The sequence below is a fragment of the Hemicordylus capensis genome, chromosome 2, assembly GCF_027244095.1.
Source record: "Hemicordylus capensis ecotype Gifberg chromosome 2, rHemCap1.1.pri, whole genome shotgun sequence".
NCBI classification, from domain to species: Eukaryota; Metazoa; Chordata; class Lepidosauria; order Squamata; family Cordylidae; genus Hemicordylus; species Hemicordylus capensis.
Genome location: NC_069658.1, coordinates 412698385 through 412725308, shown reverse-complemented (window position 1 = coordinate 412725308; position 26924 = coordinate 412698385). Strand labels below are relative to the sequence as shown.

The 26924-nt window shown below is 41.0% G+C and overlaps 1 protein-coding gene across 5 annotated transcripts in view; it reads left to right on the top strand.

The window, feature by feature from the left end:
* The window catches only part of HELZ (helicase with zinc finger), a 236890-nt gene that overhangs the window by 77524 nt on the left and 132442 nt on the right, over nt 1–26924 (top strand). For all 5 annotated transcript variants that reach the window (XM_053295358.1, XM_053295360.1, XM_053295359.1 and 2 more), the window contains exons 11-12: nt 13003–13270; nt 26214–26547. In XM_053295358.1, the coding sequence (XP_053151333.1) occupies nt 13003–13270; nt 26214–26547 (602 nt within the window). The remainder of the gene's footprint in view (nt 1–13002; nt 13271–26213; nt 26548–26924) is intronic.

Sequence of the window (26924 nt, the reverse complement as noted above, 5' to 3'; positions counted from 1 at the left end):
CATTTTCACAGGCTTAGAGTGACCATTGCTGTTGCAGTGTATGTTTCCCAAATGTGGGAGGGGTTCACATTTAAGGCACTTGTAAGCAATTACTTAAGCTAAGTCGAGTACACAAATTTTGCAGTTTTTTCAGACCATGCCAGACAAATGAGAAAACAGCACTTTATTACTGTTTTGATGGTCCCAGGCATCAAATCATCTAGACCCCACCCCCCCAGCAAATAGTTTTCTTGGCAGTAAATAAAATGCATGCACAAGATTGAAAACCACGTGCAGATTTTTGTGCTAGATTTTAACTATTGTTTCTTGTATGTTCGCCTCATGTGTGATATATTTTTTTAAATTGATTTTTCTGATCTTGTATATGTGAGTTTGAGTGTGGACCAGGTTTGTGACACATCCAAGTATCCTTGTACTGAACCGAGGCATGACTTTTAAAATGCTCGTGAGGAGCAGCACTAATTATGCAGAAATGTGGAACTTTCCAAATCTGGGTTGGCTAGAGCTGCAGGTGCTTTCTTGCTCATCTTATTATTTATTTATGTGCAACTGATTTACATTTCCAGGACCAATAGAGCAAAAATGTAAAGCAAATGTCATAGTTCATGAACTGTTCTTTCTAGAATATCTGAATACTTGCAGCCCAAAGCAGGAAGACTGCCGAAGATGTAAGGATGTGGCAATGTACAATACCATTCAGTGTGAAATTGAAACTCTTTTCAGGGGGATGACCTAGAATCTTTGCAAAAACTGCTTTTTGATTTTAATCTAAAAAGGTCGTGAATCAAAGCATTCATATCAGGAAATTGTACCGGGAACTTGCAGAGGCCTAGCATGCTTGTGCCTGTGGTGCTTAAATACCAACCAACCCACCCCCAAATACAAAAAGTAAGCCGCAGTTTATTCCCTAGGTTGAATCTATTTATCTTCTAAATCATACATGTTCTTTTTGACTTCAGCAGCCATGGACAGAGTAGGGGTAGGGGCAACAACAACTGCAGTGCAAGGCATGGGAATATATTGGAACTGTGGGCTCCTCCATTCCAAATGTTGCCTCTGTTTTTTTCATAGGAAGTATGAATAAATATTCCAGATCAAAATGGTTAGCATTTCTTCAAAACAGAACCTTCTTCGGTAGTTTACAAACAGACAGAGTCATTGCAGGCTGAAAAGCAGAACTAGGTTAGCAAATGAAAACTGTGGCTAAAAAGTACACTCATTCCTTCTCTGATTTCAGATGGTCTGAGATTTATTTTCCTCTTAAGGGAAGGGGCAAGAGACTAAAACAGGTCTTTCCTCTCACGTTTTTATTGAGTGACTTCATATGTCGCTTGTTTTCTGCCCCTGGTTTGTAGTACATGTGTGATTTCAGATTGTGGTTTTGGATGATAATATTTTATGTGATTAAAAAACATTTTATTCAAAAAAGGTAATTCAGTATAGGAGACCATGAGGAACTGTAGCTCAGTGGAAGAGCATCTGCTTTGCATGCAGAAGGTCCCAGGATCTGGATAGTGAATTCCATGACAGTCATAAAGTATGTGGTTCTGCGCCTGCGCAGATCAACTTTGGGTAGAACTCGTTAGTTCCTTGAGACACCTTTAACCGCCTCCTGCACGTGCCCTGCAGTACCTTATAGCAGTGGTTAGGCGTCCTCCTTTCAGTTTCTTTCCGACCACCTTAGTGATCAGATCTTTGGTTCAGAGCTCCTCAGAAATATTCAGAAAATATCTTTAAATGGCTTGAAATCAGAACGGACAACGACTACTCTTCTCTCTACTCTTGGATTTTGGCAATTAAAGTGATAAAATGGATTTTGACTTCGGAACGGCTAAATGGTATTGCAGACGTGCATTGGTTTAAACTTGTTACGACGGGATTTATTTAGGTTGACATGGAACTGAAATTAACTACTCTTTTGCAAAATCTCCCCTTTTTTGTAATACCTCCCATGATTTTACAACCTCCTAGGGAGAAGACCACCTTTAAAAGCTGCAAAAACTGTAAAGGGAAACTCCCTTCAACTGACAGGCACTAACTTTGTTTATTGTGCCTGGGGGAGAACCATAGTGCGGCAACCTGCCCTATCTGCTCAGCTTTTTCAAAGCAGACATTAAAGAACCAGGCAGTCCGACTAAAGGTCACGCTGATGGAAGACGCACTCCACCTGGGAAAGTTGACGCCACGAACCCTGGTGCCTTTGGAGTCTACTTCGAAGTCGACACCGAGAACTGCAATTTCAAAGCAGTCTAAACTCTCGGCGTCGGGACCGAAAGCCAAACCTTGGATAAAACCCCCTCTCCTATGGGATTTCAACAAACCAAAAGCCCACCGGCGTCCACCGTGATTCAACATCGAATGGAGTCATGTCATCGAGCTGTATTGTTCTCCCCCACGTCTACTCAACTATCTCCTTCAACACCACGCTCAATATCGACTTCTTCGATATCGAGGCTGAGTGGGCAGGCTTTGGAGTCTCATCATAGAGCCCCCAAGAAGACATCGAGTTCGAAGTTTCAACCGGCTATGCCATTGAAATCAACTTCTTCTTCTTCTTCTTTTTTTTTTGCACATACTTTTTATTGAATTTTGACAACATCAAAAGACAAACACAAATAACACAAACACTCACAAACGCACACTATAAGGACTTCCATCTCATCCTTGAAACAAGTGTTGTTGTCAATAATCAAGATCTTGCCTAAAAGTTAAACATTCTCTCCCCAGTAGTTCATAAAACGTTATCTATTAATTATTATCAACACATCTACATTGGCCCATATCTTCTATTCTCATATATGTTTTATGTCTATCTAAAAAATAAAAATAAGAAATAAAAGGTCTACTCCCTCGCATCTATTTGATTCACCATATATCATATAAACCAAAGTGGTCAATCATGTTGGAGCAAAACTCTTGATAATTTCCCATCAATTTTTCCTCAAATCTGTTGTATCTCTACAGCCTACATTAAAACAGTTCCAAAAAAAGTCTCCCAATAATATAATCTGATGCCTATCTATTTCTGTTGTTTGTTTTTCCAATTTTCAACAAAATTCTACTTTTGCCTCATTGGAGGCATATACTGTATGCCCACTGCTATGTACTTTGAATCTCCAACCTTTATTACTACCACCAATACTCTCCCATAATCATCTTGAAATAACAAATTTGACTCTAAAAGTTCTTTTGTATAAGAGACTATACCCCCTTTTCCCCTTAATATCATAGGGTTTCAAATTATTAACCTAATAATTTATTTTATGAAGACTTTCTATCTTTCCACTCTTATATATACATTCCTATAGGCAAATCAAATCGAGTTTTCTTTTTCTCAGATCATTAACTATTTTTTTTAGCATTTTGTTTTTATGTTTAAACCATTCAAAGAAAAAAAAAGTTTTTTTTTTAAATTCCAGACTCTTTGTATATTGCTAATTCCTCCCTTGTTGAACGCCTTATGTCTTTTGGACATCATCTGAGATCTGAAGATGATTCCTATACCTACGAAGGAATTGTTTTACTTTTAGATCTTCAATTAATCTATGTTTCTTATCTTTAAAAGTAAAGGCAACCCCTTGAGGGATCTCCCATCTAAAGGGGATTTTGTTTTGTTTTAAAATATCAGTCAAGTCTCTGTAGTCTTTTGGTTTCATAAGAAATCTCCTTTGAATTTCTTTCATCACCATTATAGTTTGTCCGTTAATTTTCCATTTATCTTGAAAATGGGCTTGTATAATACGATCGCGAGTAGCTTTGGAGTTGGATTAAGCAATCTCTGGACGTTTTATGGGCGACTGCAAAAGTATTATTTACTCTGTAGGCAGCTTCAACCAGTCCTTCTATGTTGGATATCTCCACCTGCAAGAGTTTAGCTAATTCATTTATCAAAACATCTAGTAAATTTGGGGTAGTACTTTCTGGAATTCCCCTTATTCTGAGCAATCTTTCCCTCTGTGTCATTTGCAAAAAAGCGAGTTGGTTGGCTAACCCTTCCTTTTCCTTTTCCAATTCTTTTGTCTCCTGGCTTACTGCTTCTACTTTTTTAGAAGTTAACTTAATGTCCTCTATCGTTCTCTTGCTTATTTCTTCCAAGTTGTTACATTTGTTTAAATTATCTATAATCCCTTGTTTCGTTACTTGTACCTCCTTATTCAACTGCAGCATATCTTGCTTTAAAACCTGTGAATCTGCTTTTATCTGTTGTATATCCTCTTTAAGAATTTGCATAACATTAACCATAGACTGTACTACTTCGTTATTTGTATCTAGTTTGCTACTAATAGCTTGAAGCAACTCCCAAATTTCACCAGTAGACCTTTCTACTTGGGGAATTGTTCCCACTGATAATTTTCTAGGCATATGGGTTTGGGTTCCAGTTGGAGTAATCTTATTCTTATCTAGTTTACTATTAGTAGCTTGAAGCAACTCCCAAATTTCACCAGTAGACCTTTCTACTTGGGGAATTGTTCCCACTGATAGTTTTCTAGGCACATGGGTTTGGGTTCCAGTTGGAATATTCTTATTCTTATTCTTATTCTTATTCTTATTCTTATTCTTAGACATTCTGATATACAAAGCTACAGTAACAAATTGGATAGTTACAACAGAATTAGCTCTTTCGCCAATATACCCCTCCTGTAACTTCAAAGGGGGAGGGAGGGAAGAATAGTTTCCACTTTAAATTCAATTCCCCCTTTACTCAAAATATATCAGTTTGTTCACTCTGTTATATAGTCACAGGTTTCCTGCAGTTCATGTTTATAGTCTCACACTAAAAATCAGCTGCACCAAAAGGAAGGTAGAGGCTGCTTCGCGCTCTCCAAAACATCACATGACGCCCAAAAGTTCGCTGTAATCACCTCCGTGTTATCCAGCGTTAAATCTTTACACTTGGAGTGAAATTGGAGACTGACAATTTGGTGTCTTAGGATACTTTGAATAGCTTTGGATAGATTAGTTCACTTTAAATTATTTCAACAGAGTTAGTAGTCGTTTGAAAATGTAGAGTAAGCATTAAACATCCCTCATTACCAAAAAAGCTGCAGAGGTATAACTCCTTTTCTCTGTAGATATAGTTATAAAGTTTTAGTCACTCTCTATATAGAGTTATAATATCTCGACCACACCTTGGCATCCAGAAGCAGCGAGGAAACATAGTTGTATAGGGCTCTCTCGCAAGTTGTTGTTTTCCTTGTTTTTTGGATGAGATTCTTAATAAATTCCTTTGTTACTTCATTGGCATTTAGTAGAAATTGCAATGCTTCCGAGCTTGGTTTTCAGGCAGCCTGAACTCCACACTGCAGAACTCTCCTTGACTCTAGTCCCCGTCATTCAACTGGTGCGAAGAGACTGCAGCTTCCCCGTGCCCCTTCGCAACAGGAGCAGACTTCTCGGGGCTGGTGAGTCTTTTACGCCTCCCACTTTAATCCGGTGGGGTGAGGGGTAGTTATGGAGTCCCCCCCAAGTTGCATTCTGCAGGTCTTCTCTCGGAGACTTGGAGCCTCAAAGAGAAGCATCTTGCTCGGTCAGCGTCGGAACCGGAAGTGCCATTGAAATCAACTTCAACATCGACCACTTATCCTCCGAAACGATAATTGACATCGACCACTGGGCCACTGTCGACATCGAAATCTTCATCGATGTCCAGGCACCTGTTGGAAAAGAATAAGAAGGCATTAGCCACCCTTGAATCCAGACTCAACATCGGCCACAATGTCAAACATGGTGTTGAAGTGACAGGGAGATGGAGTTACACGCTACTCCAGCACCTGGAGTAGCACCTCCAACATTGGGGCTGTTACTTCAGGGTGGTTGGGGTGATTCTATAACCCTATCGCCTGATGAATACTCTGCTTTTAAGCTATGGCAAAAACAGCGGAACTTGTTGACGCACGCTGGGACACAAGTCTCACCGGATAGGCAGGACTTCAGAGATACCTCTCTGCAGACTCTATCGCTACAAGAACCTAGGACACAGATCAGGACAGTCTCTATGCAAGCGGGTTTCCCTACTTTGCCATCGGCACTGACACAATTAGTACAACACTCCACAACCCATATCCAATGTGTAGTGGATGTCGGAAAAAGGGACTCAAGGAACCAGCCTTCTTCTTCAGCAGACAACGCCACCAACTCTCGTGCTACCACACATTTGCCTACTGATGAGCAGGTGGACCTCCTCTGACGAGGCTGAAAGCTATGTCTCTGATTCCTCAGCAGAGGAAACCGAGGACCATGTCCTCGAACCAACTCCAGAGGTATCAACAACACCATCAGTTTCTCCGATGGAAGAACTGAAATCTTATCATCAGCAAATAGCTGAAATGGCTGAAGTGCTTGGTCTAGACCTCAAGCAGAAGACATCGGACTTAGAAGACCTGGTATACAACTTTATGAAGAGAACTTCAGGTCTGCAGCTGGTATACTTATTGATGCTCCCAGTTATCACCAAGGCAGCAAAGGCAGCTTGGGAGGTCGTTCAGACCTCCACACCGACATCAAAATGGCTGGAAACTCTCTATAGGATTCAGGAATAAGATAATGAATACCTTATGAAGCATCCAATGCCTAACTCACTAGTAATAGACTGTGCATCTTCATCCAGAGGGGAAAGACTCCATACGACCCCATCTGATAAGGAGGGCCGGGAACTGGATGTCTTTGGGAGGAGAATGTATTTGACTGCATGCCTTGCTATCAAAATAGTGAACTACATTGCATGTTTGTCAAAATTTTCACACTCCTTATGGGAGAATCTGTTTGACGAATGTGCCAACGTTACCTCACAAGAATTTCAAAAGAAATCTGAGCAGACCTTTGTCAGAACAACAACTGCAATGTGTCAACAACTAGCTAATGCAAAACATTTAGCTGAGTCTGAATCTTGCAACTTAACGTCCGCAATAATGATGAGAAGACATGCATGGCAGCATTCGACCACGTTACAGCAGGATATGCGAGAGCATATTGAAGCGCTTCATTTTGATGGGAAGGGGTTCCTGCAACTACTCAAACTTGCTGGCCAGGACCATAGATGACTTCTACAGTGGCTGGACCAGATCTCGCAGGAAGGGGGCCAGCTGCTGCATCCAAACCTAGCCATATTGAACCTGACAGCATGGAGGATAGGTTATTGAAAAGGATATTACTTAATACTAGAAAAATTTCAACCAGGAGAAACTATCGGGCCAAATGGAAAAGGTTTTGAGCCTATGCGGCTTCAAGGCACTTTGCACCTAAAAATGCAACATTAAAAGAAGTGCTTCTGTATCTTGCATCATTGAAATCAAGAAGGCTCACTAATGTCTCTATCAAAGTGCATATGGCAGCCATCTCAGCACGCCACAGTGGGTGGGATGGAAAAACGGTCTCACCCACCCTAGGTGTAAGGAATTCATGAGAGGAATAAATAACTTGTACCTGCCGATTTGGCAGCCAATGGACAAGTGGAGCCTGTCTCTCGGTCTGATGATGTTAACAGAGAGATCTTTTGAGCCTATGGCAATGGCCCCTTTAAAGTTGGTGGTGTTAAAGGCGTTATTTCTTGTGGCAGTAACATCTGCAAAGCGCATAAGTGAGCTTCTCCCTCTCTGCATAGACGAGCCATATACGGAATTTTATCCAGACAGTGTGGTGATGCGCCTGGAACCAGAATTCAGACCAAAGATAGTATCAGACTTCCATTTCAACAACGATATAGTCCTACTAACCTTTTTCAGAGATCCGTCCTTGCTTTTGGAGCAGGCTGTGCATTCTCTGGACGTTCTTAGAGCCATTCTGTTCTACCTGCAAAGAACGCAGTTTGTAAGAAAAACTAAACATCTTTTTCTCTGTGTGACTGGCCGTCATAAAGGCCAGCAGCCATCGCGCCAGAGACTATCTTACTGGTTAGTGGAGATTATAAAGATGGCTTACGACCTACAAAAAGTGATTCCTCCAGGGTCTATAAAGGCCACCAGAGCATATGTAACGTCTGCTGCGCATTTAGCCGGAATAAGATTTAGAGACATCTGTCTGGCTGCTTCCTGGGCCAGACTTTCGTCAAGCATTACGCTTTAGACTTTTGCTCTGCAGCGGCAGCTGAGTTTGGGCAAGCGGTTTTAAAAGGGGTGCTACAATAGCTTGCAACTCCCACCTCCTATAGGGAAGCTTGTAATTCATCCATACTTTATGACTGTCATGGAATTAACTATCCAGATAAACAGGTTGCTTACTTGTAACAGATGATCTGGTAGTGATTCCACGACATTCATAAAACCCACCCGGCAGTTCCCACTGCAGAGTGCAAGCTTCTTCCAAAACAATGCTGATTAAAAAAAAGAAGAAGAACGCTAGTCGGCCTTCAAGAAACTGAAAGGAGGATGCCTAACCACTGATATAAGGTACTGCGGGGCACGTGCAGGAGGCGGTTAAATGCGTCTCGAGGAGCTAACGTGTTCTACCCGAAGTTGATCTGGGCAGGCACTGAACTCCACACTTTATTAATGTCATGGAATCACTACCAGATCATCTATTACAGGTACTGTTTTTCAGTCCCTAGCATCTCAAGGTAGAGTGGGAAACAGAGGCTTATCTAGGGAAAACAGCGCCTAGGGCAAGCACAGAAATTGCTCCCCTGTCCAAACATCTGACACCCATCTTTCAGATAACTTTATCATAATATCAGCTCAAAAATATGTCAAGCTCGTTAATCTTTTAATTAACAAATTATGGCACTACATGAAACCGGGAAGACCTGAGTTCAAATCCTCATTCAACCATGAAACTCACTGGGTGATTCTGGGCCAGTCATGTATCTCTCAGCCTAACCTACCTCACAGGGTTGTTGTGAGGAGAAAAATAACCTTGTTATGTTCCTCTGAGCTCCGTGGAGGAAGAGTGGGATATAAATGTGAAAAATAAAAAAATAAAAAAATAATAATTAGCATGAATGTGCAAACCCACATCAAAGATTCTCAGATTCGTCTTGGGCCATCAACCACCTTGGCATGGATTCACACCATCATGCTAATGTCGGTAACTCACATGAAAACTAAATCAGAAAAACTGGGTAAACCAGGCTCTAGTCACAAGAATTGATCTAAACCCTTATGCCTGTTTATCCAGTTGTATTTGTTAATTACAGAGCATGGATGTATGTCTGTAAGCAGGGTACTTTGAATGCAGAGGCGTATCTAGGGAAAATAGCGCCTAGGGCAAGCACTGAAATTGCGCCCCCTGTCCAAACATCTGACACCCATCTTTCAGATAAATATTCCATAATATCAGCTCAAAAATACAATTCAAGCTCATTAATCTTTTAATATTTCAAAAACTATTTAGCAGTGGATGTAGCCAGACCAAAAAATGTTGGAAAATGACAACTTTCAGTATGCTGGGGCTCATGAAATACCCAAAAACTACGTGGAGGTGTACTTGGAAAAATAAACAGAAGTGCCTGTCTAATTCTCTACTATGCATTGTAGCATCACTATTACATAAGTTTTAAAAATAAATGGAGAATTTAACTTTTCCCAGATACTCTGAAAATAATTAAAGGATATGCAGAGTAAACTGTGTCACTGCTTGGAATATATTCTAGTATTTCAGAAAGACAGTTAAAATGAGAGAAAGAGAGCAAGAAACTCCCAGTGGGTCTTAATACTAAGGATTTCACACTGATTCAAAGACAAACTCACCATTAATAGCCATATTATTAAGACATCACATTTAACTCACTTATCACAAGAAGCAAAGTAAGAACAAATGAATACAATCCTAGCTCATAAGCTTCAGCTCAGTATTCACAAAACCTGATTCTCTGTACATAATGCCAAACTGAATATGTATACAGTGACTTATATTATTATTATTTTTTTAAAAAATTACCTGTAGCCCCTTCAGGGGGCTTCCTAAAGGCTGTGGGGGTGGTGTCTACAAATGTTCTGCCTCCCCCTGCTGGCCTCTAGGGCCTCACAGGGACCATTGGAGCATGTGTGGTGGCCTTTTAAAAAAATAATTATTTTTTAAATGGCCACTGAAAACAAAATGGCCACCGTGCATGCTCAAATGGCCTGTGTGAGGACTGGCATGGCCTAGGGCCTCACAGAGGACATTTGAGCATGTGTGGTGGCCATTTTGTTTTCGGTGGCCATTAAAAAAAAAAAATGTTTTTTTTAAATTGCGCCCCCCTTCAAGTGGCACCTGGGGCACGTGCCCTGCCTGCCCTACCCTAGATATGCCCCGCTTGAATGTTTGTTTTTGTGTGGGAAGCGGACTGTATAAATATTTATGGTGCAAGAGTAATCTGTGGCATTTTAAAATCAGATTACCCCTGTAAGATTACCTATAGATTACCCCTGTTGGTCCAGTAGAACAACGTCAGTCAGAAAAATAGTATGCAGCCAGCCAGTGAGCCAGCCCGTCACATACCAAGTGAGGTATGTGAGTTTTCGAGTGACACAGAACTCTTTCTCAGATTGAATGGTCAACAAATTTAAAAGGAAACAAGGTATTTCTCAGTGTGGGCATGATAAACAGAAATGTCTATACTGTTCCTTTTTGGAATAAATGTTCTCCCCCATGTAGCCTGATATGCTGCATTTTGAACACTTTGCTCCTAAAATAAGAGGTGGGACTGAGCAAGATTTCAATGGTTGAGATGGGGCTTTAGTGCCCCTCCACATGGTTAGAAGTAAATTCAACTGTACAAAGTTTATTACATTTATGCAGATATATCTGATCAAGCTCCGGAGCTTGAGGCCATGTCAAAGGGGGCGTGGCCTCAAGCTCCGAAGTGCCTGCGCAAGCTCTTCGGTGTCATTTCAGGCAATGCTTGCTACTTGAAAGCACCTGAAATAAACAGCAAGTGCTCGCTGGGAGGGGGCGGCGGACACCTCTCCGACCACAGTTGGGGCAGGGCATGGCAGGCACTTTGCGCCCCCCTGCAATGGCGCCCTGGGCACGTGCCCTGCCTGCCCCACCCTTGTTACGCCCCGGTGGGAAATATCCATTTTAAAAGGGGCCTTCTTGACCCAGAGGGCTGCTGCTAGTATATGTAGCAGTACTGAGCTAGATGGACCAACGATCTGACTCAATATAAGGTAGTTTCCTATGTTATTTGGTCTTCATGGAAATAATTACAAACTATATTGCTCAGTGTGTACTTAAGAAACTTACAGTTCATATTTACATATTGATGGCTCTAAGAAATATCAAAGGGATTCCCAAAATAAGTCAGACTCATCGGTTAATGAATGCCATGTTTCCAAAAAAGTTTTTTTTTTTTCATTGAAAAGCAAATTTCTGGATTAGGAGAACCTCCCAAAGCTTTCAAAACCACTGTTTTCTTGCAGGTGATATTTGGAAAATTTAGCTTCAGTAAGCACAGCAACTAAAAGCTTTCTATATTTATAAAATAGTGGACTGTGAATGCGTTTTTCTTCCATTGGAAGAAGGAGTAGACTCCATTCCTTTAAAGGAGGCTGTAGGTAGACAATTGCTTAAAAAATCCCTAGTGCTCTGAAACAGCATATCTCTGCCATATTACAAAATCATCAGCACACTACAAGATCTGAACATCTCCCCATCAAGCGGGACAAAAAATATAAATGGTTTTTCTCTAGATTAGACAGTGAGAAGAAACAGCAATGTTCTAAACAAAACCAAAGCCAGAATACTTCTGGAGCAAGAAAGGCCTGTGCCCATCCCCTTTTCTGTTAAGCTTCTCTTACTAAACAGGAGGAGAAGAGATCAACCTGAGAGGTCTTGACTGTGGTAATTGTAGTGCACAAAGATAACATTTTCCACATAAGAAGTGAGAGATCACTCTAGCCCTCCATCCATGCACCAGCTTGCAGTAAACACAGCCTAGGCTATAAAAGAGTACATATATAGATCATGAAAACCATTTGCAAATTTCCTGACCCATCTTTACTGATATTGATAAAATTTCCTTTAAAGCATATGTTTAGCAACTAATACTATAGCCCTGCTGGATTAAAAAAAGCTAAAAGGCTTAGCTAAAAAGATACCCAGATACCATGGGAATCACAGATCTAATACATACCAATTACAACATTATTTTTAGTTGCTTTTCAGATATGGACACTGTTTCCAAATGCTACCAGCTTAATATAGCACTTACATTTATAGACCGCTCTATAGCTGGAAGCTCTCTAAGCGGTTTACAATGATTTAGCATATTGCCCCCAACATTTCTGGGTACTCATTTTACTGACCTCGGAAGGATGGAAGGCTGAGTCAACCTTGAGCCCCTGGTCAGGATCGATCTTGCAACGTTCTGGTTACAGGGCAGCAGTTTTACCACTGCGCCACCAGGGGCTCTTATATGTCGTAGTTTTGATTTTTTGTACTTTGTGACTTTGGATTGGATTCTGACTTTTAGCAGAGCACTTGCTCCATCGTCAGAAGGTCCGTCTGGAAACAGAAGAAGGAGCATTCCACTAGCATAAAGACCTCTTGCATGAGTGCAACTCTTTTCATTCCTGGAAAAGGCTTTGACAGTGGAGGAACACACTGCCAGAACTTTGGAACTTACTCCCTGAGTGGCATCCAGACCTCAGCACAGTAGTGCATCATTGGTGGAAGCTCCTTATGTGAACAGAAGGAGATTTGCACTCATGCAAGGAGTGCTTGCATGAACAGAATTCTCTTTTCACAGAAATTGCTTTAATCGCTGCACCAAAGGTCTAGGTGCCATCCAGTGTATTTAGGAAGCTGCTAATTCTGGATCTTTTATTGTACTTGTATAGCTGTCTCTGCAGTGTGATTATTTTATTTTAATACAGTAGTAGTAACTCTAGCAGCTTTGGTAGCTTGGGGAAATTTCCTAAAAAGACAAGCCATGTCATTTCATCATCTTCTGTATATTTTTATGGAAACTTCATAAAGTGTCACATGCTTAATCAAATAAAATTGTCCCTTCTAACTTACATTCATGAATTGCATGTGAGAAAAAAGTGCCAATTGTATTATCTCTGTTTATCTGTCTATTTACAGATCTTGAATACCTGATGAATGCACGACAACAACTATTAACTACAGCCAAGCGTTGGGATTCCACTTCTAAGACTATTGTAGAATTTGAGCCAAATGAGACTACTGAATTGGAGAAGAGCCTTTTGATTAGATACCAAATTCCTCTATCTGCTGATCAGCTATTTACACAGTCTGTCTTGGATAAATCACTGACAAAGTGTAATTACCAGTCACGATTGCATGATCTCCTTTATATTGAAGAAATAGCACAATATAAAGAAGTCAGCAAGTAAGTAGTGCTTCTGCTAAAAATTGGCTGATGATGATGCTGTATTTGAAAATACAAAATTGCTTTCTTCTTGTAATTATACTGTTGTTTTCTAAATGATGCAAGGTTTACATACCTTCCAACATTTCACCTATGAAAACAGGGACATGCCTGTGATGAGTAGGAGGTATGGCCAAGCAACTTGGGAGGTTTGATCTCTATGTAGGTAGCATGGTCAAGCAACCTTGGTGGCATGGTATACAGTTCTACTAATCCGCATAGCAAAGATTACTGCCCAAGGCACCCCCCCCTCCAACCCTACATGCCCTATTTAAGTTTGATGAATACTGGATTCCATCTGCTGTATGCAGGGCATAGTGCCTTATTTTGTACACCCATTTGCATGCAGGTGCATTAGAGACATGATGCTTATACTCAGGGGCGTAACTACTATTAGGCAAGGGGAGGCGGTTGCCTGGGGCCCCCACTGCATTGGGGGGCCCCCAGAGGCACCTCACGTGACTCCCCATTGCCCCCTGCCCAGCCCCAAGTCCCCTCAGCCACTTGCCCTGTTCACCCTCTCTCCTGCTTGTCCTCCTGGCAGGCAATCTAAGCAGCAAGCTGCCTGCAAAGAGCTCCTTTTCTCCACGCCAATCAGCTGATTGGCGGGTGGGCGGGGCTTCCAGGGAGGTCTCAGTGTAGGCCTCAGTGAAGCCTGAACTGGAGTAGGCTTGCAGGGAGGCCCCAAGTAAGCAAGCAAGCAAGGAAGCAGGCAGGCAGAGTGGCCCCCACAGCTCTCTGCAGCAGACCCTCTGCAGCAGCCCAGCATTTGCCAGGTAGAATGCGAACTCCTTTTTGTGGTCACCCCTCTCCCCTGGATATATAGGGATCTGCTTGCCATAGGGCTTTGATATGGAGGGGTGAGAGACTGAGAAGTCTCTGAATATTTAATTTAAAACAGCTTGGAAAATTTGCTGGCTTAAAAAAACAACTATCTAGAAAGTCCTATAAGTGGCTTGTTTCATGGCAGAAAATTATAAAAACTTCTGGAACAAACAATATTATATTTATTCATTCATTCATTTATAAATACACTTATGTTCAAGTTGTTTTGCAACCCAGAAGGTCTGAGTGAGAACTGTGAAGCATGTGTGGTGCTTTTATTTTATTTTTCTTGTGTGTGAACTGCTCCCCAATAACTCGCAGGGACTTTAGGGTCAATCTGGCCAACATGTGAATGCAGCACCTCCATTCCAGAGGAGATGTGTGTTAAAGGGCTTTAAAAGCCTCCTGTGAAAAACCTCCTGCAATCAAACTTTACTGAATTTGTTCAGAATTCTGAGAAAACATACATAGGCTTACACTGCATGGTTGAAAGTCTCCTTTGCTAATCTGCAGCGATAGTCCCATTTTAATAATTAGCGTTGCTAGTGTGTTCTAGGCATTAAAAGTAGCACAAATATACAGTACTCAATGTATATCACTATATATTGTGAAGTGTGTGTGTGTATTCAGTGAAATGTATTTCTAGGCAGCATACTTATTTTGAAATATCAGACTTAAATCCTTGGGGGCCTGGGGTGTGCGGAGGCCCTGGACTTTGAGGGGGGGGGCCCATTTTAAAATCTCGTCTCTGGGCCCACTCCAACCTTGCTACGCCCCTGCTTACACTCACGTACTTGGAGATTTGTTAGAGATGCTGGGAAGGCAGCTGAATCCTAAGGAATGAATGAACGAAAAAGATCATGGTGTCCCCAGGAGTCAAAAATTGAGACAGTTGATTTACCAGAGACAGATTCCAGGAAGTAGAGACAGTTGGAGCCTATAGGATTATGTAGCAAATATGGTGACTGGAAGGATGTATTTTGAACTCACAAATCCTTTTTACTGGATTATATGTTCCTAGGGCTTTGATACATTCATGTTGGCTTCTACTTGCTTTTGCCCCAGTGGAGTGTGTATGTATATGTGTGTGTGTATATATATATTCATCTAGTAATGTCCTTTGAAACATTTGCTGCTACTATGAAACCATAATATAAGATCCCATCTGTGGTGGAGGAGGGAAAGGGATGTAGTGAAAAGACAGTGTGCAGTTCTATGTTGTTTGTGCTATGCTTTATTATTAGATTGAGTACAAGAGATTAAAAAATACAATATAGATTCAGAAGGTGCAAACTCTAGTTATACTCTTTCTCTATTTCTGATGGATGGGCTTCCTTCCTGTCCCAGTAGTATGAAGATCTTTCAAGTTGACATGTCACTTCAGAAGCAGGTCTCTTAATGCAAGAAAATGTCTGTTGTGAGCACAGTGCCTGGAGGCATGGTCTAGTGTTAGGTTGGAATGCCTCTTGGTCATTTACTTTGAAACCAATGGCCTTTGATGCATTCCATATAAATTAACAGAGTGAGTTTTCCCCTTGTGACAAAAAGAATAGGCTAGACATTGTGATCCCCTCCCAGTGTTATGCAACTTCATAGAACACATTTATTTATTTGATTAACATGAACAACGGTGAGTTGCAATAAGAAAAAAAAAGCTTTGCTGGAAAGGACACTTGCTACCAACCCAAAGCCTAGGAGCAACAAGATCTAAGGTAGTAGTAGGAAGCAGTGTTCCCCTTACCCAATAGTCTTCCCATCTCCAACTGCAAAATTCAAAACTCTTGACTTTGTGAATTATCTGTAGTTGCACATATTGCCACAATATGGGCCAGACAAAACACGGAGCCACAGAAGCTTCTAACCAAGCTTCCAAAAACAAGCAAAGAATTCCCTCCACAGATTACCTGACAACTGCATGGTTTGTTTTGCTGCCGGTGGTTTCTTTGCCCCCTCCCTCTGCCATTTGCCAATCTGCACCTGTTTTTCATGTGTTCTGTGTTGAGTCTCTTGCAACAAGTTGAGAATAAAGCCTGGGGGGTTGGTTCAGATGCAATGTAATGGCAAGTTTAACTGTACTTAAAACAAGTCAGTGACACACCTTGGGTTCAAAGCTCGGTTTGTTTGGCTATATTGAACCTTGGGGTGAATTTGAGAGGTCCATTCAGATGGAAAAGCACAGCGGGGATTCTCAAATTCATCCAAATACCTGCTTTGGGTCTGGAACAGCCCTATCTCTTCTGTTGCCAGTTTGAGATCCACTGTGCTAAAGCTTGAATTTACACTATCAGTACAACAACTTTGTGAGGCTTGTAGATCAAGGTGAATCCCATGGTTTTACATTCTGAGGAATGGTTTGTGGACTTTTACTGGATATAGATTGAATTGACCAGTTGTTTCAGGCTTGGTATCTGGCTTCATTTTTGGATCTATGACGATGTCTTTCACACATTCGAATTCTTCTCTATCCCACTGTGGTTATTTGATAAGAAAAAGAAGAATAGGAAACTTAGGAAGCTGCCATATTCCGAGGCAGACCATTGGTACATCTAGCTCAGTATTGTCTATACCAGGGCTGCTCAACTTTGGCCCTCCTGCAGATGTTGGCCTACAATTTCCATAATCCCTGGCTATTGGGATAATGGGAGCTGTAGTCCAAAAACAGCTGGGAGGCCACAGTTGAACAGGCATGGGTCTACACAGACTGGCGGCGGCTTCTCCAAGGCAGGAATCTTTCTCAGCCTTGTCTTGGAGATGCCAAGGAGGAAACTTGGAACCTTCTGCATGCAAGCATGTAGATGCACTTCCCAGAGCAGCTCCAAAGGAGAACATCTTATGGTGCTCATGCATGTAGTCTCCCATTCATATGGGAGCAGACTCTGGAATGCTCTCCTGGTGGGAATCCACTCCTCAGTCTCCATCACAGTTTTTAGAAAGCAAGTCAAATTGTGGCTTTTTACCCAGGCTTTTATATGATTGTCTCCACTGCTGCTGCTTGTATTTTGTACTGTTTTTATGCTTGTTTTAATTTTTTTTAAAATCAGATTTGTTTCTATATTTTTTTAGTTCAATATTTTGATGTGTCTTTTTTATAATCTTGTTCTTAAGTTTTATTGTGAGCTGCCTTGGGATTTCATTAATGAAAGACGGGGGTATAAATTTAACAATTAATTAATTAATTAATTAAATTATGCGATCAGGGCAGACTCTGCTTATCAAAGGGGACAAGTCATGCTTGCTACCACAAGACCAGCTTTCCTCCCATCTGGTACTAAAAAGACATGCAGAATCTTTTCAGTACACCTATCTAGTTCTCTAACAGTTTTTTCTGAGGTAATGAGGAAATGAGAGTGTCTGGTAAAAATACTGCATGCTGGAAAAAGTTCTGCTTTATCAACAGCTCGAGCTTATAGCATTTGGGATTATAATTAGTAGCAAACTGAAATGGTGTCTTTTGTGAATTTATTGATCCATTGGGGTGTGTGGATCACACAAATGGAATGAATGTTAGCCTCTTTTTACATGTAATGTTCAGGTTGTATGTGCACTGAAAATAATGTGTGAGTAGGCTTATGTATGTGTTGTGTTCATGCTGTGTTTGAGCTGATTTGATTATTGAGTTTTGGGGCATGAAAACTCCCCCCGTATTCAGGGAGAACTGTCTTTTGTTATGTAGGTACTCTAGACAAGAGCTCCTACTTCAGTGTAGTGCTGTCTATATATCTCAATGCCCAGACACCCAGATGATTCCAGGATTATTTTGAAGGGAGTTATATTAGATTGATAAGATGTCAGAATTCGATGGAGAATGTTTTTTAGTCTCGTGTTGGCCACATGGTTAAAAATAGAATTGAATTAGGATTTTTGTATGTACCCTCTCAACAAGTTTCTCAAAGATATTTACAAATAAAAGCCATTAGAACAATGTTAAAACTGCAGTTTTAACAGCAGCACCATTAAAACAACCAACAAGGTCCTCTTCAAGTCACCACCTACCTTTCCTCAGATGGTGGGGACATCCAGATAGGAGCCTCTAAAATCTATCTTGGTGCTGTATAGGCAATTTGAGCTCCAGGTTTCAGGGGGCCCTCGGCAAATTGCCCTCCATGGGCCCCCATCTGGGTGGATCCTGTCACCACAACAACACTAAGTCTCTGGGTCCAGAGTTGGTCTTTGAGGATCAGCTGTGAGCCCTTGGTAGCTGCTCAGTGATGCTGTCCATTGATGCTGACCCTGCATACAATTGTAGTAGCTAAGATGTGATGTGTTGAGGTTTCACTGATTGATTCCAGTGGGTGATTTGTGCTCATCTTCTGCTATGTGTAGCATCTTTAAATTTTTTTATAAGGTATTGCTGTTTCTGATGCAGTTTACATAAGTAAGTTGAAGCTTTGATAGAATACCAAGACATTTTCCCCTGTCTTTATGAAGAATAAATTATCCTGAGCTTAAATTTACAGTATAAGAAGCCTCAGAAATTAATTGTGGCTTTTGGGTAATGTGATATTTGTGAGAGCACATGAAAAAGTGCTAATTGGGTTTGCATTTCTGAGTGGTTGAGCAACAAATCCTTAAGTGTCCGAGTGAAAGCAGCTACTCTAAAATCCAAGAAAAACTTCCAAATATAGGAGTAATGAAGAAATTACAGGATTTCTTATTAAATATTGGGACAGATGCTGGATTGGCACATTCTGTAATAACACAACAATATAATACACATTAGAGTATGGAGCATATATGTCACGGCCTGGTCTCAACCCATGATCTGACTAACTTTACTACTGACACCATGTAGATTTTTGATCAAACACAAATGTTTGATCAAAACAGTGAAAATTTTACTAAAAAGAAAAAAATTCCAATCCAAACAATAGGCTTTTGGTAAAAGCTAAGATATGATAAATAGTAACCATTAGAGCAATAGTAATAAATAAATGTTGGAATAACTGTATCCAGATAATCTGCACTTAATGCTGTACCCTAACAAAAATTCTCATCAATTAGCTTTCTTGGTCAGCTCTCAGATCTGCTGTCGTAAACCTGTCAGGCTAATCTAGAGCTATATATCAGCAGATGGAGCGTGAAGTAGGCAAAGGGTCAAAAAGAGAATGTTTGAGCCAAGCAGTAAGCAATTTCCAAACCAAAGCCAGTCTGAGTCATTACAATATCCAGTCAGTCAAACCAAGTCCAAGTTGAATTCCACAAAAAGAGTCCAAACGGTCCAGAGTCAAAGCACAGTCAAAACAATCAGGAACACAGCTGGGTAGCTCACCAAAGCACGGCGTTGCTACCAGCCATGCAGCTGAGGCGAAGCCATCTTAAATAGGCTGAAGCCATGTGCTTTCAATCATGACTGAATCATGGTTCCTGACTTAGCAGCTCTTCTTGTTAGTCGAGCCGTTCTGCATGTGTGTTTCCTTATCTCCTCCTGTCTCTTTGACTCACACCTCTCTACAGCTGAGATTGGCTGCACCTACCACACAGGAGCTGTCGTACTAGGCTCTGTTTCTTTTTCAGCATCCCGTAATTTGGTCCTGCTTGCCTGTGCAGCTTCTTGCCTTAGAAGCTGAGGTTGCTGCACTCCCTCCTCCGCTGTCCCAATGCCTGTCTCCTCCTCATCCTCAGAGTCCGATAGTATGCCCATGACATCTGCCAACTGCCCCGATTTACCCAGTCATGATTGGCCATTTCATTTCCAAGCTCATGACCATGTAATCGAAAGTCATGATTTCCATCACCTCACTCTGTTCTCTCCAGCTTTGAGGGAGGAGAGATGCAGAAACACCGTCTCTCCGAAGGGGGCCTCCCTCATACAATGTCTCTCTGCATCCATTCTGTTCGTCAAAGAAGGTGGAGGGATGAGCAGGAGAGATGCAAGAGCAGTTGTTTTAGAGAGACCTTCAGAGAGACAATTTCTATCTGCTCTCGGTTAGCAGACACTAGTACATTCTGCTTCATCAGCTGCTCCAGGAGTGTTTTCAGCAGCTCTCAAGTTTCACGCAATTTCAAGCAGGTGATTCAAGCAGTTCAACCCCCAGCAACAACTTATCTAGCTGTTGTAACTGCACCCACTTCTTTTGGAGTTACCCAATCATTAACCAAAACTAGACAATTAGAATATTACATGGAACCAAGAAGACAAGGATTGAAAAATAGAACAATACAACAATATCGGACCTCTGAAAAGTATAAGCATGCATATGTATTGAGTACTTGGTTTGGGCCCCTTTTGCAGCAATTACTGCCTCAATGCGGCGTGGCATGGATGCTATCAGCCTGTGGCACGGATGAGGTATTATGGAAGACCAGGATGCTTCATTAGCGGCCTTCAGCAATTCTGCATTGTTTGGTCTCATGTCTCTCATCCTTCTCTTGGCAATGCCCCATAGATTCTCTATGGGGTCAGGTCAGGCAAGTTTGCTGGCCAATCAAGCACAGTACACTGTATACTTTTCAGAGGTCCGATATTGTTCTTTTCTTCAATCCTTGTCTTCTTGGTTTCATGTAATATTCTAATTTTCTGAGATTGTGGATTTGGGGTTTTCATGAGCTGTACGCCATGATCATCACAATTATAACAAATTAAGGCTTGACTTATCTCGCTTTGCATGTAATGCGTCTGTCTCATATATCAGTTTCACCTTTTAATTTGCATTACTGAAATTAATGGACTTTTGCACGATATTCTAATTTTCCGAGTTTCACCTGTATGTGAGCTGCAGTCATCTGATATGGCCAAGAAGTGAAAGGAAGTAAACAAAATTGTGTACTCCTTTCCCGTGATGAGGACTGTGCAGTTGAGCTCTTTACCAGAAGACAAACATTATTTTTAAACTTTTGTTAATGCCAAATATTAGATGTAAATATCTTAATATTCATATCTTAAATCTAAAAAAATGGCTTGTAGTCTAAGAAATGGCTTTCTAGAGTCATCTTATTTAGCTATCCTTTTAGATTAATAGTCGCTATCACTTCCATTGACCTGATAATACCTTCTGTTGGTATCAAGTTGATGGAAGTGATAGCAACTGCTAATTGAAAAGTATAGCTAAATAAGACTAGAAATACAGTTCACTTTTACAAACCTTGTTTAGATTTAAGATATTTAAGAGATATAAGAAGATTAAACTAATGACAAAAAGGTACAGCAACCCGCCTCAGAATTGATAATGAAGACATTGAAGTGGTGGATAGCTTCTGCCTTATAGGATCGACCATCAACAGTAAAGGATCCAGCAGACAAGAAATATTCCACAGACTAGCACATGGTAGGGTTGCAATGAAGGCCTTGGAAAGGATATTTAGATGTTGTGATGTGTCTATACCTAAAAGCTTAGAATTGTTCGGACAGTGGTTTTCCCCGTGACGCTCTGGACTTTGAAGAAGCAAGTTAGAAAAAGTATTGATGCTTTTGAATTTTGGTGCTGGATAAGAGTTTTGAGGATACCATGGATAGTCAGGAAAACAAACAAATGGATCGTACAACAAATCAATCCAGAATTTTCACTCGCACAAATGACCAGGCTCTAACGATCATACTTCGGACACATTATGTGAAAACCCAGCTCCCTTGAGAAGTCCATAATGCTGGGAAAAGTTGAAGGAAGGAGAAGAAGAGGACGACCAGCAGCAAGGTGGATGGACTCAATTACGACAGTAATGAATGCACCACTGACCATGACCTTAAAGGCCATGTTGAAGACAGAGAATCCTGGAGAGAATCTAGTGTATGGTTGCTAAGAGTTGACACTGACTTGACGGCACTTAATCAATCAAGAGATATTTGGCAATAACAAAAGTTTAAAAATAATTTACTGTAATTATGATATTTTCTAAAATAGAATGATTTAATATGCTTCATGCAATGTTGTTTCAGCGAATGGATACAATGCACAGGACTGTCAATTGCTCAAGTATTGCATGCATAATAAAGATGGCATTTAGTTGCAACTCCAGTATGATCGTATGCAATATCCAACCCCTCTAGTTGTTAATATTTAAAAATATTTAAGAATTATGTATGAATAGATAGCAATAGCAATAGCAATAGCACTTACATTTATATACCGCTCTATAGCTGGAAGCTCTCTAAGCGGTTTACAGTGATTTAGCATATTGCCCCCCAACATTCTGGGTACTCATTTTTACCGACCTCGGAAGGATGGAAGGCTGAGTCAACCTTGAGCCCCTGGTCAGGATCGAACTTGTAACCTTCTGGTTACAGGGCAGCAGTTTTACCACTGCGCCACCAGGGGCTCTTTTGATCACATCTCCATGTTTGAAAATGCCAAAATTCTGGATTTATAGCTTTTTGCATGTTTTCATTCTGGTGGAGAAACTTGATTTGATTTTAGAGCCAGTGTGTTATTTTCAGACCCTGCCTTCTGCTCATGCTATCTAGCACTTTCACAGCTTCCAGCCCACAGGAGCAGGTGTGTGTGTATATGGGGGGGGGGGTTCAGAGGAACTGAGGATAGATGAAAATTGTGTGTCCCCCGCTTGCACAGGAGCACAAGTGGAAGAGGATAGCACAAGTGGAAGATGGCTTGTGCCAGGCACCTACAAATTTGCTTGCCAGTGGCGAGTGCCCCCAGCCCTCTGGCACACTGGACTTCCAGCACCACACAGATCTCCTCCCCAGAGGTCTCGCTTCTACTGCCATTTTTGAGAGGGTAAGAAACAGCAGGAATGATCTCTGAGCAGTAGAAGGGGGCTCCTACTATTTCTTACCATCTTCATATCCCAGTTCAAATTACAGAAGACCTGCTTCTCTCCCAAGTCCTCGGCCTGTGTGCTGGCAAATGATCTGAGGGAAGAGAAGGGATTGGTGGTGACCACAGATAATGGCTGACTAAAAGCCTAAATTTGGGGATTGCTGGCTTGTGTTTATGCGAAGTAGGGTTAAGATACAATCCAGTATGAGCAGCATTAGAGCCCTGAGATTAGGCATAGGGGCCATATCTCCCCACTCAGCCATGCATGTCACTGGGTAGTTTAGTCTAACCTACTTCAAAAAGCTGTTGTGTAAATGCTTTTCTCAGTTCTTTGAAGAGGACAGGATTAAAAAAATGTTTATCTTTTGATAAGAATATTTAATTATGCCACTACACTGAACAATTACAGTTGTCACCAAAGAAATATTGTTTACATTGTGGGTGAAATATTTCCATTGGCTCAATAGGCATATCTCAGATGAGAAAAATCCTTGTTAAGTTGGAAAGCAAGTATATTTTAAAATATTTTTTTTCACATTGAATTTTGTAGGATGTACATGTCTTTTGAAAACCATGCCTAATTTGTGTGGTATAGTCATGACATCTCCTGTGGGTAAAGTAGGTGTTAGCTGTGGATGCTCTGTGCACAAAAACCAGAGAAGGGAGAGGGCATGAATCAGTCCCTCCAGATGGTGGTGGTGGTGGGCCTGAGTTATTAAGGAAAGTTGTGCATTGGGAAGGATTCCTATGCAAAGCATTGGCAGCACAAAGCAGGGTGTAGGCACACAAGCTCTCAGCCATCTGAAGTGGAGAGTTATTTCTGCTAACTGGGCAAAGAGACACTCTTTTTTTGCACCTATGGACCCCCCATTCAGATCTCTAAGTATTACTCATGGAACTTCACCCCATTTATATAATGTATTTTTATAAGGCTCCAGTAAAAATTAAAGAATAAACTATTCAGGATAGTTACTTGCAATAACTATTCTGGCTCACCAGGAAGCAAATTAAATTCAGTGTTTTTCCCCAGAACCCTCTGGGGGTCCATAAAGTAGTTATCCATGGACCCTGGATTAAGAACCCCTATTTTAAAGTGACCCCTCCCCGTATTTAGTAACTGTCTCTATTCAGCCCAGCAGTGTCCCTCCATGTAGCTGTTTGCTGGTGTCTACCTTGTGTTTCTTTTAAGATGGTGAGCCTCTGTGGGATAAGGAACCATCTTTTCATTTATTTTGCTATGTTAAACCACTTTGGCAGTGATTTATAAGTGGTATGAAAATATTCTTAATACTACTACTACTAATAATAATGATGATAACGATGATAATAATGGTGATAATAATAATATTTTTAAAAATAGTTGTTGGTGCCCTTGGTGCAGTACCAAAAGAACCTGAACACCATCTCGACACCTTGGGCATCAATAAAATTACAACACATCAACTACAGAAGGCCACAATATTTGGGACAGCACGAACACTATGACGATATCTTTAATTTTTCTTTAGTTATCCTAGACCCTTGGAAAGGGCCCAATAATTAAAGTACCAGATCCAGTCAATAACATCTGGTAGACTGTGTGTAAATATCACCATCATCATCATCATCCATCATCATCCTCAAAAATAATGAAGGGAAGCAAGCAACCTGAGTCCAGTTTCTATCCCAATATAGGAAACTGCCAGATACTGTGTCAGACCATTGGTATTGTCTTCACAGACTGGCAGCAGCTTCTCCAAGGTTGCAGGCAGGAATATCTCCCCGCCCTAACTTGGAGATGCCAGGGAAGGAACTTGGAACCTTCTGATCTTCCCAGAGCGGCTCCATCCCCTAAGGGGAATATCTTACAGTGCTCACACATCAAATCTCCCATTCATATGCAACCACAGTGGACCCTGCTTAGCTAAGGGAACAAGTCATGCTTGCTACCACAAGACCAGCTCTCCTCGCCCTGGATACTGCTCCTTCAGAGTTCAAAGGATGGGGGAGGTGCAGAGGTGGAAATTGATTTAAGAGCAAAGCATGCTCTTTGACCCCAAGGAGTCACCACAGTGCTTGGGGTGTTTCCTAGCTTTGTGTAGTGAGGTGGCTGAGCAGGATGTACCTGGAGCCAAGCCTGCTGAGATCCTCTGCAGCCCCTCTCTGTAAGTGAGATGTTTCACAGCTTAGATAAAGAGGGGATTGTAGTGTCTGTTCCTGGAACTGGCTCTATAGAGCAGAGTCCAAAGAGACCCACCAGAGTCACTTTACTCAAGTTGGATACTTCCTGGCGCCAGTGGAGGGGCAGATGATGTGGTGGCAGTCCCTGGAGCTCATTAGGAAACATGGTAGTGGTGGAGGGAGAGCAAATAATCATCATCTCCTTTTTGTCCCACCCCACCCCCTCCTGCTGCTGTGCCTGTTTCTTCTTCTTTAGGATTTCATTGTTCTGAACTTAATTTCTGTGTACCTGGTAGGCCTTATGACAAAAATTTCTTATTTTCTTATGACAAAAATTTCCTTGGTACATGGGATGGTACTCCTCATTATCAGGTGGTTCAGCACTTGCTCTGTTGGAGAGACACCCACTCATGTGAATTGCAGTTTGTATGAACTGGGTCTAAAATATGTCAAAATATATATTTTAAAAAACTGAAAACAAACTGGAGTTAGTATATCTAATAGGGGAATATAATGCTTTCTCTGTGTGTGTACACACTTGTATAGAACATTTACTTGTACAGAAATGAAAGACAAGCTACAGGTATGAACAAATGAAAGTAGTTCCTTGTCCAAAAAGGGTTGGCTACTTTTTTGTGTGGTGATAACAAAAAAGAAATATGCACTCTACTAAATGATGGGTCCAGACTTTCCAAGACGAGTGAAGATCAGAGTTATTTGCTGAAAGAATATTCTGCTTAGCCTAAGGCTTAATATTTAGAATTCCCTATATCATCATTGTCAGATATGGTTTACAGAGGAATTTCCTACCCATGAACTTACCTATCAAATGTAGTGGAATAAAAATCTTGCTAGTTGTATGAAAACAGAATTATGTGTCACTTTAAAACTAGTTTATTGTGACATGAGCTTTCATAGGCAAGAGCCTTCTAAGCCAGATGAGACTTACTACTTAATTCAAAATTAATAAGATAGAAAAGTAGGCTCAGCACATTATATGTAATGGTCATTTCAGTGCAACGTTCTTTTGTAAGCAGTGAAGCTATTAGTTATCAGAAATGGATAGGATTAGCAATATAGTTGTTATGTCTGTGCTTCTGAAATGGGGAGCATTTTGTCTTTGATTTTTTGTTTTTGCTGTACTGTTTTTTTCTGGTAATAAACATGCATACTTTTTGGAGAACTAACTCTATGCTTTCTGGTTTAAGGTTCAACATAAAAGTGCAATTGCAGATTGTAGCAAGCTTCATGCTCACCGGTGTTTCTGGAGGTGCAAAGTATGCCCAAAACGGACAACTCTTTGGACGTTTTAAGCTCACTGAAACACTTTCTGAAGATACTTTGGCAGGAAGACTAGTGATGACCAAAGTCAATGCTGTTTATTTATTGCCAGTCACTAAAGAGAAGTCGGTACTGACCCAGGGAACCAAAGAGAAGGTGTATGAAGCAGCTATTGAGGAAAAAACAAAGGAGTATATATTTTTGAGAATATCCAGGGAATGCTGTGAAGAACTTTGTCTTCGAGCAGACTGTGAAATGCAGGTATGTTTTCAGTTTCTTTCTTCTTATGAACCCTTTTCAGTTGCTTCTTAGCTCTCATTGCTAGAGGAATCTCACTGACCTCTGTAATAATTTTTAAAGAGAAGGGCTGAATAGCAAATAAGTGCCTTGTCTAATGTTGTTCAAGGAAGTTGTGGCAAAAAAAGGTAATGATATTTCTGTCTTCACAGTGGCTTCATACCGTAGGGCTAGTGGGATGATTCTGTGTTTTGGGGGAAGCAGTTTTTAGGATCAGACAATAAGGTGGTTCTGTGTTAAAATAAAACATTACAGAATACCAGAATTGATTGTGATTGGCCCAGTACAGTGGAAGCAATAAGGGCATCTGTGGAAGCCCTATCATGCACTGCTGCAGGGAT